The 12,951-nt window shown below is 41.9% G+C and overlaps 2 protein-coding genes across 2 annotated transcripts; both read right to left on the bottom strand.

Annotated features, from left to right (window-relative positions):
* Nucleotides 1-164: 164 nt before the first annotated feature.
* LOC120684969 (putative disease resistance protein RGA3) lies at nt 165-6,961 on the bottom strand. Its single transcript, XM_039966821.1, has 4 exons — nt 6,824-6,961; nt 6,552-6,737; nt 4,689-5,825; nt 165-449 (listed from the first exon to the last, which is right to left on the bottom strand). Exons 1-4 carry the CDS (start codon nt 6,959-6,961, stop codon nt 165-167), a joined length of 1,746 nt encoding a protein of 581 aa, XP_039822755.1.
* A 74-nt stretch (nt 6,962-7,035) lies between these two features.
* Nucleotides 7,036-8,000, bottom strand: LOC120684968 (G-type lectin S-receptor-like serine/threonine-protein kinase At1g67520). Its single transcript, XM_039966820.1, has 3 exons — nt 7,886-8,000; nt 7,360-7,627; nt 7,036-7,271 (listed from the first exon to the last, which is right to left on the bottom strand). The coding sequence occupies exons 1-3, from the start codon at nt 7,985-7,987 to the stop codon at nt 7,036-7,038; spliced, it is 606 nt and encodes a 201-aa protein (XP_039822754.1). The 5' UTR covers nt 7,988-8,000.
* Nucleotides 8,001-12,951: the final 4,951 nt, after the last annotated feature.

Genomic DNA, 12,951 nt, shown 5'->3' with positions numbered 1-12,951 from the left:
TGGCAGGGTGGTAATATTAGATCCATTAAGATTGAGATAAATCAATTTTGAGAGTTTCGTGATACATTCTGGAACAAATTCATCCTGGATCTTTGGAGCATTGAGATATCTCAACTGCTCTAGTTGGCCAATGGAATCTGGCAACACCTGTATGAAGCACTCGCTTAAATCCATACTTGCAGGGACCTAGCAGGTGCAAATGCAGCACCGCTTAGTTTGCTTCTGTAACCCTCCAAAAAATGCAGTGCTACTAGCCTTGCAGGAGAAGTCAAGCATAACTCCAGTGGTCTGCTACAATCAGTGAGCAATGCATATTGGCAGCTGCTTCCCCTAGTTTTGCGTTGTTTGGTCTCGTCCAGAATTTGGTTACCAAGGAGTGAAATTGCCAAGTCATGCACCAGATCGTGCATGGTGAAAAACGTAGCTTGTTCATAGTATGCTTCAGAAGTCTGCATCAAAAGTACATCCTAGCTAGTGTCAGGATTTCTCAATTCTACTTATTAAATTATGTAAAAACACAACATATGTCAAAAGCGAATGAGTATATATACCAGGATTACTCCACAATTTTTCCATGCGAGCCGTACTATGAGTAAAAATGAAAACAATCTTATTATTATAATCGAAGACAGTTGTGAACTGAGTGTCGCTTAGTTAGTTAGGTTCCTTGTTGTCAAACTTGTCTATCAGGTTCAAGTCTGAAATCGATATGGGTTTTCACATTTTTTAGTATTTATTCTAGAAACTAACGATACTATTCTTTTAGTGGTATGCAACATGCTCGTCAATGATGATGCGCCTATGTGACTTTGTCAACTCAGGATTTGTCAGCCTAGTCTCTGGCAGGTGCTCAAAAGAGCTGGGTTATATACATGTATTTGTATTGACGGGTGTCCAAGTGTGTACGTGATTCCACATTACCTCATGAGATGCGATAAAAAATGATGAATCGGAGAAATTCTTCCAAAAAATATAAACTTCTAGAGCCATCAATACGATATATTGTAACTGTTGTGAATAACAGTCTTTCCATCCATGGAATTTGGTGAAGAATTTGGCGCAGCGTAGTTCATCCAACAGCTCCTCCACCATGGGGATGGGAAACTTGTCTTTGATCGTGGCGTCATTGAGTTCCCGGTAATCAACGCAAAAGCACCACAAACCGTCGCGCTAGCGGATCAGCAGCACTGGGGAGGAGAAGGCCGACGTCCCTGGCTGGATAATGCTCAAATGCAGCATCTCACCGCATTGGCGCTCAAGCTCATCCTTCTGTGCATGGGGCGTAACGGTAGGGGTGAACGGCGACCGCTCCCGAGCCGGACTTGAGGCGTATGCGATGGCAGAGGTGACACCTGGGAGGGAGGACCTGCGCCTCAGTGAAGATGACCTCAAACTACTCCAGTAGAGCATCGAGGAAGTCGCCATCTAGACTCATTAGAGTGGATGTAGATAGACCCAGCGTGGTGTATGCACGGCGCCATGTGATGCGCCTGCCAGCCCGTGTGAAGCACATCGTGTGCCTCGCGAAATCCCAAAGGATAGGGCCTAGTGTGACAAGACACTGCACACCCGGCACCATGTCGTACTCACCCAGGGGGAGGGTGTACAGGTCAAGGTTGATCCCCCCCCCTGATGCGCACGTTCTGGTAAAGGGCCTTGCATGGGGACGCGATGCGGTCGCCATTCGCGATGGTCACCAAGAGGCCCTTGCATGGTTGGAGCCCTATGCCCGCCCACTGTGCCATGTTGGTGTCAATGAAGTAGTGGGATGAGCTAGAGTCGAGGAGGGTGAATTCGACAGTATCGGCAATCCACACGAAAATCTTCATGGACTAGCACCTACGGGAACACACACCGGTGAGCGCATGGAGCGAGATGCCCGGCTCGTTGTGGGTGCCTGAGATGGCAAAAACCGCCATTGGTGCCTCTGTGTTGTCAAAAATGACAATCTCGATAGCGAACAACTTCTTGCACCTGTGCCCCAGGACGAACTTCTTGTCGCAATTGTAGCACAGGCCGTCAGCGCGGCGCTGAACCATCTCAGCCTCCGAGATTCAACGGCGAGGGAGGGTGGATGTGAGCGACGTGGACCGGCCCGACCCTACCGCTGCTGATGATGCCGTTGTGTCGTGGGGAGTCGTGGACGAGGTGGCCAAAGGTGCTGCCGATGCGGGGCTAGGCGTAGCATGGAGCGAGGTGCGGCTACCACGTGCGTTACCTTGACCGATCGACGACAGCTTCATCCATTGCTCATAGGCCCTAACGAGCATGATGGCGTTGTCAAGGGATGATGGTCGGCAGAGGGCGACGTCTGTCTTGAGTGGATTGACCAGGTCGGCTATGTACATTTGGACCAGCTGCAATTCCGTCAAGTCCGCTGTCACGACGGGCGAGGGTGAGATATTTGTTGGTGTAGTCGTCCACAGTGACGTCCCGATGGAGCAACATGATCTCTCCGACGGGGCTGTCTGTCATGGGTGGCCTGAGACGCTGCTACATGAGTTAGGCAAAGCGGCGCCACGACGGTGTGCTCAACGTCAACTCCAGGAATTAGTACTAGAGTTGCGCCGTTCCCGTGAGATGCAGGGACGCGTACATGACGCGGTGGTGCTCCGGCATGTGCTAACACCTGAAGGAAGTCTCACAGTGGTTGAGCCATGGTAAGGGATCTTCTTTGCCGTCGAACGTCGGGAACTCGTTGCGGGCGCGAGGGTGGAACCGTGGGTCGGTGCGTCGTTGTCGTCGTTGAGTTCCCAGTGGCATAGTGGAGGTGTTTTGCGGAAGCAGCGGCAGCCCTGCGCCGATGCATCACCATTCGCGTTAACTCTAGGGCGGCCTCCTTGTCGCCGAGCTGTGCCCTCTCGAGGCGGGACACCACGATGTCCAGGGCAGCAATCTGGTTGAAGCCCTCGAACGCCGCCGCTTGAAGTTTGGTCACCTTGTCCAGCAGGCCGTCGAGTTGTTTGGCGAGCGGCAGCAGTGGCTTGAGCGCGGCGGTTTGCGTGGTGGGATCTGTGACCTTGGCGGCGAGGTTGGTGATCATTTCGAGCATCTCGTCCACCATGTTCTCCAATGAGTTCTGCTCACCATCGGTCGCCATGAGATCAGTACCAAAGCAATTTGATACCAAGATGTCACAGGCGTGAGTGGGAAGGGAGTTGGTGGGAGGAACTCGATGAAGATTGTATTCAAAGGAAGTAGCCGGACATGGCCTTGGACCTTGGCAGCGCGCAGGAGCAATGGCTGAAGCTCACGATGCACCGGAGAGGCAGGATCACGATCCAATCTAAGATACAATCCGCTTAACCTCAAACCCTGTGGCTTATATTATACCATGAGAACAACTTGTTTATCAAGCTACCCAAAACTAACCTGATAACTCACGCCTTGAGCTCCTGGTTTTCCTTTCCACGCTGCTTGTAGTGCAGTCCCACCATGACAGGCTGTGTAGGCCACCTAGCGTATGAGTTGATCTGAACAATTGTGAACAATTTGGACGTTTTGCAAATGGTGTCTCAACCAACCCCCATGGTCGCACGGGTAGTGTTGGGCTAGGTATTTGGATATTATGTGCAAGGAATGTGTGGTTCTTGAGTGGTGCATGATATTAGCACTTAATACATAAACTTTAGAGAGATAAAGATTATAAGCTGACCAGAAACTAGATATTAGTAACTCCCAAAAAATCATGAATCTAGAACTGTTAAATATGCCGTTTTCCATAATATAGACTAAACAAATATTTAAATTGCTTTATTTTGGCCTTCAAACTACAAATCCAATGTGGATCTCGGAGGAGGAGCTATGGCAAGGTGGGACAAATTCCACCAAAACGGAACATACAGACCAAACACTACTGGGTCATGGTTTTACACATCAATATTTTTAATTTTTAGCCTATTTTTTATCTGTACAATTTTTATCTCTCAAAATAAGATTTTTAGGGTTCCAACATTGAGGGTTCCAACAAAAACTATGTGAGATATGAGACTAAATTTGTATCTGAGGAAAACAAAAGATCCATCTCTTATTTAATAATTTGAACGCTGAGGGTTGTTTGAGGTGACCCTCTTTGCAATAGACATATTTGTGCCTCTAGATAACATAGAAAATCTATGTTTCTCCACATTATTGTTTAGATATAAAAAGTGTATGGATCTCTACATTGTATTCTAATATTAAGGAAATGGAGCCATATCAACACATTACACTCCTCAATTGTCCAAGATAAACTACTCCGAACAATCACAGAAAACTGGTAATTTGGAGTTGTTCAGAGTCAATTAATTCAATCTTTGACTACTCAGCCTTTTTATGATAATGAGTTTGGAATGATTGACTTTAAACAACCTAAAAACAAAAACATCATTTATTTGTGACTTGAAGGAGTATTATAGATTTTGTCAATGTGTCTATTGTGTCAGACTGTGTGTAATTTCTCGGAAGATTTGCTTCACTGATCTATGACTATAGGTACTATTTGTTCAAAATATTGGCTATTCACCACCGTTTACTTTTAATAGTTGTGAACTACTTCTACATTATTGTGTTAAGTGGTTGTTTCATTTCAATGTTCCTTGTATGTTGTCAGCATGCTTTCATCAAAAGTTACATATGTACGTTTCTTTTCAATTGATTAAAGTAAGAAAAAAAGTCTAATGTGGTATTGGTATGCTGAAATGACACACCTTAGGTGACACTGGTTGTTGAAAAAATGACAGTGCCAAGAGCTGCAGAATATATTTTTCACAATGCTGCACATTCGAGAGTAATCTTGTTGGCTTGATGAAATCCAAAGCAATCCATTGGTAAATAAGATCATCTTTAACAATCTTGTGACCTTTTGCAAAGGTTGCACAGTAGGTAAAGCATGCCTTCAAGCATGGAGACATATAGCTATAACTTAACTTCAAGGATGCAAGAACTTGATTTGGCACAGAGAAATCATTTGAAACAGGTCTATTCCAGATATCACTGTCTTTCACTTTCATCCATTCTTCAAAATTCATGGACCGTAAAGTGAACCCAAGAGATAGAGCTGCTAAAGCCACACCACCACACTTCCGAGCAATCTCTTGTCCTATACCCATCAGCTGTTCTTTGTCATTTCTATCTTTGAAACAACTTCTTTGTTTTATTATATCCCAACACATATCATTTGTCAAGGGTAATATCTTGTGTGATTGAACATTAGTACAGATTCTCTCCGCAACAAGTTCACTACGTGTTGTTACTAAAATAATGATGTTGCTGTCTTTATGATATACCGTATTCTTCAACTCCTCCAGCCGGAACTGATGGTCATCCCATAGGTCATCTAAAACAATAAGAATCTTCTTACCAGCAAATAGTTTGTTGAGGCAACTATGTATCTTCTGTCTTTCATTATCCAGGCACTCTTTTCCAGATAATTGTAAAGTTATAGACTTATAAATTTTATTCGAGTCAAATCTCTGGGACACATGGACCCATACCTGAGAATAACAATAGAACTTTGGATCATTATAAATCAGTCTTGCAAAAGTTGTCTTGCCAATGCCTCCAATACCATGTATAGGAAGGATGACGATCTTTTCTGACATGGCCTCAAGCAAAGAGGCCATTACTTTATCTTTTTCTTCTGTCCTCCCTACAATGTGTTCTTCTACTGTATCTGGTGATGTTTCCAATACATCATGAAGTTCCAGTTCATTGCAACTATGGTCTGACCTCAAAATAATATTTTGGTGTTGATCAGTGATATCCGTTGACTCTGTTCTCATCTCTATCTTGCTATTATGCATTGCCATTCTAGAAATAGTTATGTGACATCCTTTCTCGGGAAGCTACAAGATTCCAATTAGTTTTGTCAACAAACAAGACAATTCAAGCAAAGACACAAAAACAATTTTACATGGTCAACACTAGGACAAACAAATTCTTTGAAATCTGTAACTCAAATAATAACTGGAAATAAATTTTCATGACAAGTAATATCAGTATTGATAGTATTGCATTGTTAACCTCAGTCCTTATTTGTATATTGGAGGTCAAAATTTGATGATGATGAATCATAAAATGAAAAATATATTGGATTAGAGGAAATAGTGTTTAAAAAGCACACGAATTTTAATTTCTCTATTTGTTAATACACAATGTAATATTGGACCTATGTTACACAATAAATTTTCCTTGTAATTGTAAATTATCAGCAAATTATTTAGTACCTAAAAGAAACTAATCAAGAGTTGTTGTCCCATGAGCCAATTATCCAGTTTCTAGACGAAAATATGACAATATAGTTTTGATTGCAAACAAAAGATAATATAAACTATAACAGAGTTGATATTTCTTTCTATAAATAATATGATTTAACATAATCAATATCAGTTTTAGAGGATTCAAAACCTAATTTATGTTCTTAGGCTCATCAATCATGGACATTGTTGAGATTCAATTCCTGATATGCTCAAAGACATAATGAGGTGGACCGAACACGTGATTGTACCTGTAGTAAGTTAAATTTCAATCCTAGTTATCCATTGTATGCCCCCACAAATGATATTAATTACCTCGCCAACGTGAATTTCAATCTCATTCAGATTCTCAGTGATTGTCACTATATCAGGCCTTCTGAAGCTATCTGTCTCCACACAGCTCATTGCTATCTGACTGCATGTGTCTACTTGGTGGCAATAAGCTTCAAACAAATCATCTGTACATGTTGTCTGCAACCTATTTTTCCAGTCTCTTTGGGCCTAATAAACAGAAAGCCAAGCTGAGCCGGTACCATTACAATATTAAATTAAAAGATGTTACTGTCAAAAGAGATATCATTTCTCACTTGATCGAGACAATCCGGGTAGCCCTTGGATCCTGACACCATCTTTATAATCAAGACACCCAAGCTGAATATGTCAAACTTACCTGAGATTTCACCTTTGTCAATGTATTCTGGTGGCTGGTACCCACTGCATGCCATTGTGTGCAATGATTTTTAATGCAGGTAGTTTGTTGGATTAGAAAAAAAGGATATGTTAAGTTGAGGCATTCAACTTACAGTGTCCCATAAGGATTTCGTGTGATTCGTGCCAATTCATCATTACCAAAGATTCTGGACAAACCAAAATCTGCAATCTTTGGAACCATGTCCTTATCTAGCAATATGTTGTCAGGTTTTAGGTCCAAGTGGTAGATAGGTTCTTCCAACTCATCATGAAGATACTTTAGACCCTCACAAATTCCCTTAATTATTTTGAACCGCGCGTGCCAGTCAAGTTCATAAAAATCATCTGCATTAGGAAGCAAAAAGATTATTAATGAAATGAAAATATACACACTTTTCTTTCCGGACATGCCAAGAATGAAGCTGCATCTTACCGGAAAGATGCTTTTCGAGGCTCCCATTGTGCAAATACTCGAAGCAGAGAGCTATATGTAATTCATCAACAAACACCTTACTTCCATCAGGTAAGATAGAAAGTTTTTTCTCTGTTTCATAGCAATAGCCAAGAATCTGTACAACGTTTTGATGCTTAAGTTTTGTGAGGTTATAAAACTCATTTTGGAACTGCTTCAAGTCAAGGTTGACATCACAACCAAGCTTTAGTTTCTTCACAGCAGCATCATCACCGCTTTTAGTTACTCCCTGCCAAATATATATTGTCAGCACTCAGTACAAGTTGACCGTTTTCTCTGCGTACTACTTATAAGCAAGAAATGAAGGTTTAGGCACTGTTTTATTTGTTGTCCGATGGTATTACCCGATCCAGATATGAATGTACTGTATGCTTGTAGGACACTTTTCAGTAACACTATATTGTTTCCACGCACTACGTGGTGTGCTGGCCAGACAGACTTATTGAGAATATATTTCTTTATAAAAGTCAAACATCCCAAATCTTACCTTGTAGACAACTCCAAATGCTCCTTCACCAAGTATCCGCTTCTCAGAGAAACCATCAGTAATTTCTTGTAAGAATTGAAATGATACGTCCTCCAGTTCCATAGCTATGTCCTGTAATTTCTGTAGTACAAATTATAGACCCCTAACCGGGATGAGAAGATTGAAACAAATACCAACTTTTACAAAACAAGAGTAAAAGATCACTATGCATTCAGGGTGCAGCGTGACTGCGTGAGGCATAGTAGAGGTTCTGGATTAACTTGGGTGGAGCTTTGCCTTGGAAACATAGGTGCTGTACAATGACGGAAGAATAGGTGCAAGATCAAAGGACTGAACCTGACTAGGGTGGTGCAGCACTGGAGAGGTACGCGGGACAAACTAAAGCCCAGCAGCAGTACTTGGAATTTCAGTATCGATGCCCTGTGGTTTCTGTAGTACAAATTATAGACCCCGGGGTGAGAAGAATGAAACATATGTACTAAGTTTTGCAGAAAGAAGAGTCAAAGATCAGGGTGCAGGGTGCAGCGTGAGTCATGCTAGATTGCTTAGTATTGAAAGTGCAATTCATTCAGTATAATGATCGAACAGGGCGTGCAAGATCAAAGGATCGAACCTGACTAGGGAGGGAGCATCGCAGCCAACGAACTCGAGTCCTGACGACGGATTTTGTGCGTCCGTACGCGTCCTGCAACTCTGCAAGGAATCTGAGAAGCCGAGATTCTCTCTGGTTTCCTGCTTTCTCTTCGTTCCCCTTTTATTTCTTTGGTGGTTGGAAACTCGAGGAGCAGAGCACTTGGGCTTAAACAATAGAATGGAAGAAGATCGAATCAGGAGTGATATCCCCGCCGGCAAGTGGAATATGAAAAACCGTTCAAACTTCAGATTAATTAACGCGCACGGCATTAATCCAAAAGGAGGAGATGTGAGGCAGTCACGGAAACAAGAAGAGAAAGACTTGAGTGCGAAGCAGCAGCGCAAGCACAGAGAAACTTCCGGGAAATCAGAGCCGTGGAGGAGGAGGCCGAGTTGAGGGTTGAGGCAACGAATCGAAGAGCGTTCCTCAATGCTGACTTTAATTTGGAACTAGTGCAGAGATTCTCTATCCTAATGAAGCCATGGCCGCCATCTGTGGATAAAGTTTATGTGGAAAGGTTTCTGATCTATTGGATGATCAGGTTCAGGTGCCAATGTCAGCAGAGAGTTAATTACAAATTAGTAGCATATGCTACGAAAAGAAATGGATCTCGCACTCACATGGAAACAGGCCTAAAGCAAGCAGACACTAGACAATAGGGGAGGGTTCAGAAAACATGTGTTCTGGACACAGCATGTGCCGCAAGCAATTGTTGTTGGGATTAGTCCCATATTGGTTCTGGGGAGAGTTGAACCAATTTAAAAGTGGAGGAGTCTTTCACCTCGTGGGCTATTTTTGGGCTGTAGAAAGCCTTACTCCAGGTGTGCACCCGGTTGGGCCAACTCTTCTGGTTTTAGACTAACAATTGGGTATCAAAGCTAGGTCCGCAATATCTTATGCCCGTGCACATTGGACTGTGGGTGTGAGGGCCCCCGTGTATGCTCATGTGTCGTGGCGGTCAGTGGTGGACATGCAGGGTGTGAGGGTCCGTATGTGCTCGTGTGTGGAGCCGGTGGTTGTAGGGGGAGTGTTGAACCAATTTAAAAGTGAGGGAGTCTCTCACCTCTTGGGCTAGTTTTTGGGGTGTAGAAGGACTTTCTCCGGGTGTGCACCTGGTTGGGCTAACTCTTCTGGTTTTGGGCTAACAATGGTATGGTACATACATGTGTTCTGCCAGAAATGGTACTCTCGGCAAGTGAGATTTAGGCTCGACTGCTGAGCATATATTCAATCAAATGACAATAATACTTCAGTAAACATTATAAGAGAACAGGATCTACACATTTTAGTATACGTGTTGATGCAATGATGTTTTTCTTTAAAAAAAATGGTGGGTTATAAATACCATGGACATGAATGAAAATTGGAGGCATCCAACGCTCCCTTTGCCTTTTGCATCAGTGTGTGAATCTCAAACGTCAGGCACAGCGCGAGAAAATTCAAATGATTGTTCATACATGAAGTAAAAGAACAGAACAATCACTTCACACAAAACAAAATATCCCGGTGGTCATCGTTCCTGTACCATGTGGAAGGAATTCTTCAGAGAGAGAGAAGCACGTGACATGGAAATGTTTGGTAAGAAGTTAAAAACAAATGCACAAAAACATATAGCCATTAGCACATTTGGTTGCTAATGGCAAACATAGAAAACAACGCATATACAGGTTAGAACAAGAAGATGGCTTAATAGTCGGTGATGCTGAATTGAAAGCTTATATCACAAACTATTACAAGGGTTTATTTGGACCACCAGAAGATAATAATTTTAGCATGGTGGAAAACCAGAATGATGACATACCTGAGGTGACAGAGGAAGAAAATAATTTCCTCGTAGCACCACTTACAGAGAGGGAGATAAAGGAGGCAGTGTTCCAAATGGAGCATAATAAATCCCCTGGTCCTTATGGTTTCCCAGCAGAATTTTATCAAGTTTTTTGGGAAATTATAAAAGCAGACCTTATGTCGCTATTCATGGAATTTCATGAAGAGCATCTCCCTATATATAGCCTTAATTTTGGAGTAATTACTCTCCTTCCCAAGATAAAAGAGGCAACAAAAATACAACAATATAGGCCTATTTGTCTACTCAATGTGAGTTTCAAAATTTCACTAAGGTGGCTACCAATAGACTCATGGGAGTGGCTAGCAAAGTTGTGCAACCTATGCCAGGACGCAATATAATGGAAGGTGTAGTGATATTACATGAAACCATCCATGAAGTACACATCAAAAAAACTAAATGGCGTAGTTCTCAAAATTGACTTTGAAGAGGCCTACGATAAAGTAAAATGGTCTTTTCTACAACAAACCCTCCGAATGAAGGGATTTTGCCCACAATGGTGTAAATGGGTCGAAAATTTCATTTCGGGAGGAAGTGTGGGCATCAAAATTAATGATGATATTGGACACTATTTCCAAACAAAAAAAGAGTTGAGGCAAGGAGATCCTATGTCTCCTATTTTGTACAATATTATGGTGGATATGCTCTCTATTTTAATTAAGAGGGCTAAAAATGATAGCCAAATTAAAGGCGTGAAAGATTCAAACGCAAACTAAGTACCTGGAAGGCCAAACATTTATCTTACGGGGGACGACTGATATTATTGAATTGGGTCCTCAGTAGCCTCCCAATGTTCATGATGTCCTTCTTTGAAATTCCCAAAGGTGTCCTAAAAAGACTGGATTTTTATTGTTCCACTTTCTTTTGGCAAGGAAATAGTGATAAAAAGAAATATCGTCTAGCCAAATGGGATATCTTGTGTCGTCCAAAGGATCAAGGAGGTTTGGGAATAGCAGACCTTTGGATTACAAATAAATGTTTATTCAGCAAATGGTTATTTAAATTGCTGAATGAGGATGGCACATGACAGACATTACTTAGAAATAAATATCTAAGTTCGAAGTGTCTTTCTCAGGTTAAAATTAAACATGGAGACTCGCACTTTTGGAAGGGTCTTTTAAATTCTATAAAAGATTTCCTGGGCTGCGGAACATTTGAGGTAAAAGATGGTTCGCAAACCAGATTTTGGGAGGATATTTGGGTTGGCTCTAAACCACTTAAAGAACAATTTCCCAACCTATATAATATAGTCTATTATCCTCATGTTACAGTGGCAAATGTTATGAATTAAGCGCCATTGAATATCTCTTTTAGAAGAACTTTGGTTGGAGATAAAATAACTGCATGGAATAACCTTATAGCTAAAATATCCACTTACCAGCTTTCCTATGGGAGGGACATTTTTACCTGGGACTTGCATAGACATGGCAATTTTATAGTATGGTCTATGTATCAGTACCTAATGAATCAGGAAACACCCTTCGTTAATAAATTTTTATGGAAGCTGAAGATTCCATTAAAAATAAAAATTTTCCTTTGGTACCTTCAACAAGGTGTTATTTTAACCAAGGACAACTTAGCTAAGAGAAACTGGTCTGGGAGTAAAAAATGTTGCTTCTGTAATCTTAATAAAACAATTCAGCACCTCTTCTTTGATTGTCAACATGCTAAGATCATTTGGAGAGTTGTTCAGGTAGCTACTGGGTTAACCCCACTAAAATCAATGACACATATGCTTAGGAATTGGTTAACGGGCATAAGTATGAAAGAAAGAAGATTGATTTTTGTTGGGGCTGCAGCCCTTATGTGGGCAATATGGTGTACACGTAATGACTTAATTTTTGAGAAAAAAATCTTTACCTCATTTATGCAAGCAGTCTTCAGGGGAGAGTACTGGCTACGATTCTGGTCCCTGCTACAGCGTGAGGATACAAGGAAGACTGTCTGTTTGGCAAGCAAGGCATTGAAGGTCGTCGCCTTGGATATCTTTGCCAAGAATGGATGGAGAAGCAATAATAAACTTTGCTTTTAATTCATTTAATTCATTTGTGTACTCCTCTCTATTTTATCAGCTTGTTTGCTGAGAATTTTGTAAAAACTTGGCTGTGTGCGGCTATAGAGGCCGGAGACATCCATTTTCTAAAAAAAAATATAGCCATCTTGGTCTGAAGCCAACACTGAAACATTTCTAAGACGATCTAGGAAATAGAACGCTTCGATTACACGTCTTCTGAACAGCCTGATTGTTTCATGTGAAAGGGGAGAAAAAAGGAACATGAAGTCACCATTCCACAGCATGAGTTCCCCAATGATCACACTTTTGAATTAAGGCGCCTTCGTTCTTTGCCTGACCAGTGACCACTGACCTGAGAGTTTGAAACGCACTGATCAGCGATCACTGACCAGGACTACTTGAGTGGACAGAACTGACATGCTTTGAATTCAGTACACATTCTGAAAAACATGGGAGGAAATCCTGTCAGCCATTGGTAGCATTCATCTGCATCTGTTTACTACTACTGTTAGCCGAATCCCCCATTCGTAGACGAAGGTGGCACGGAAGATTCAGAAACATCTCAAGCTGCACAG

This window comes from Panicum virgatum, chromosome 8N, assembly GCF_016808335.1.
Source record: "Panicum virgatum strain AP13 chromosome 8N, P.virgatum_v5, whole genome shotgun sequence".
Taxonomy (NCBI): domain Eukaryota; kingdom Viridiplantae; phylum Streptophyta; class Magnoliopsida; order Poales; family Poaceae; genus Panicum; species Panicum virgatum.
The sequence above is the reverse complement of the archived record's forward strand: the minus strand, read 5'-3'. Positions and strand labels throughout refer to the sequence as shown.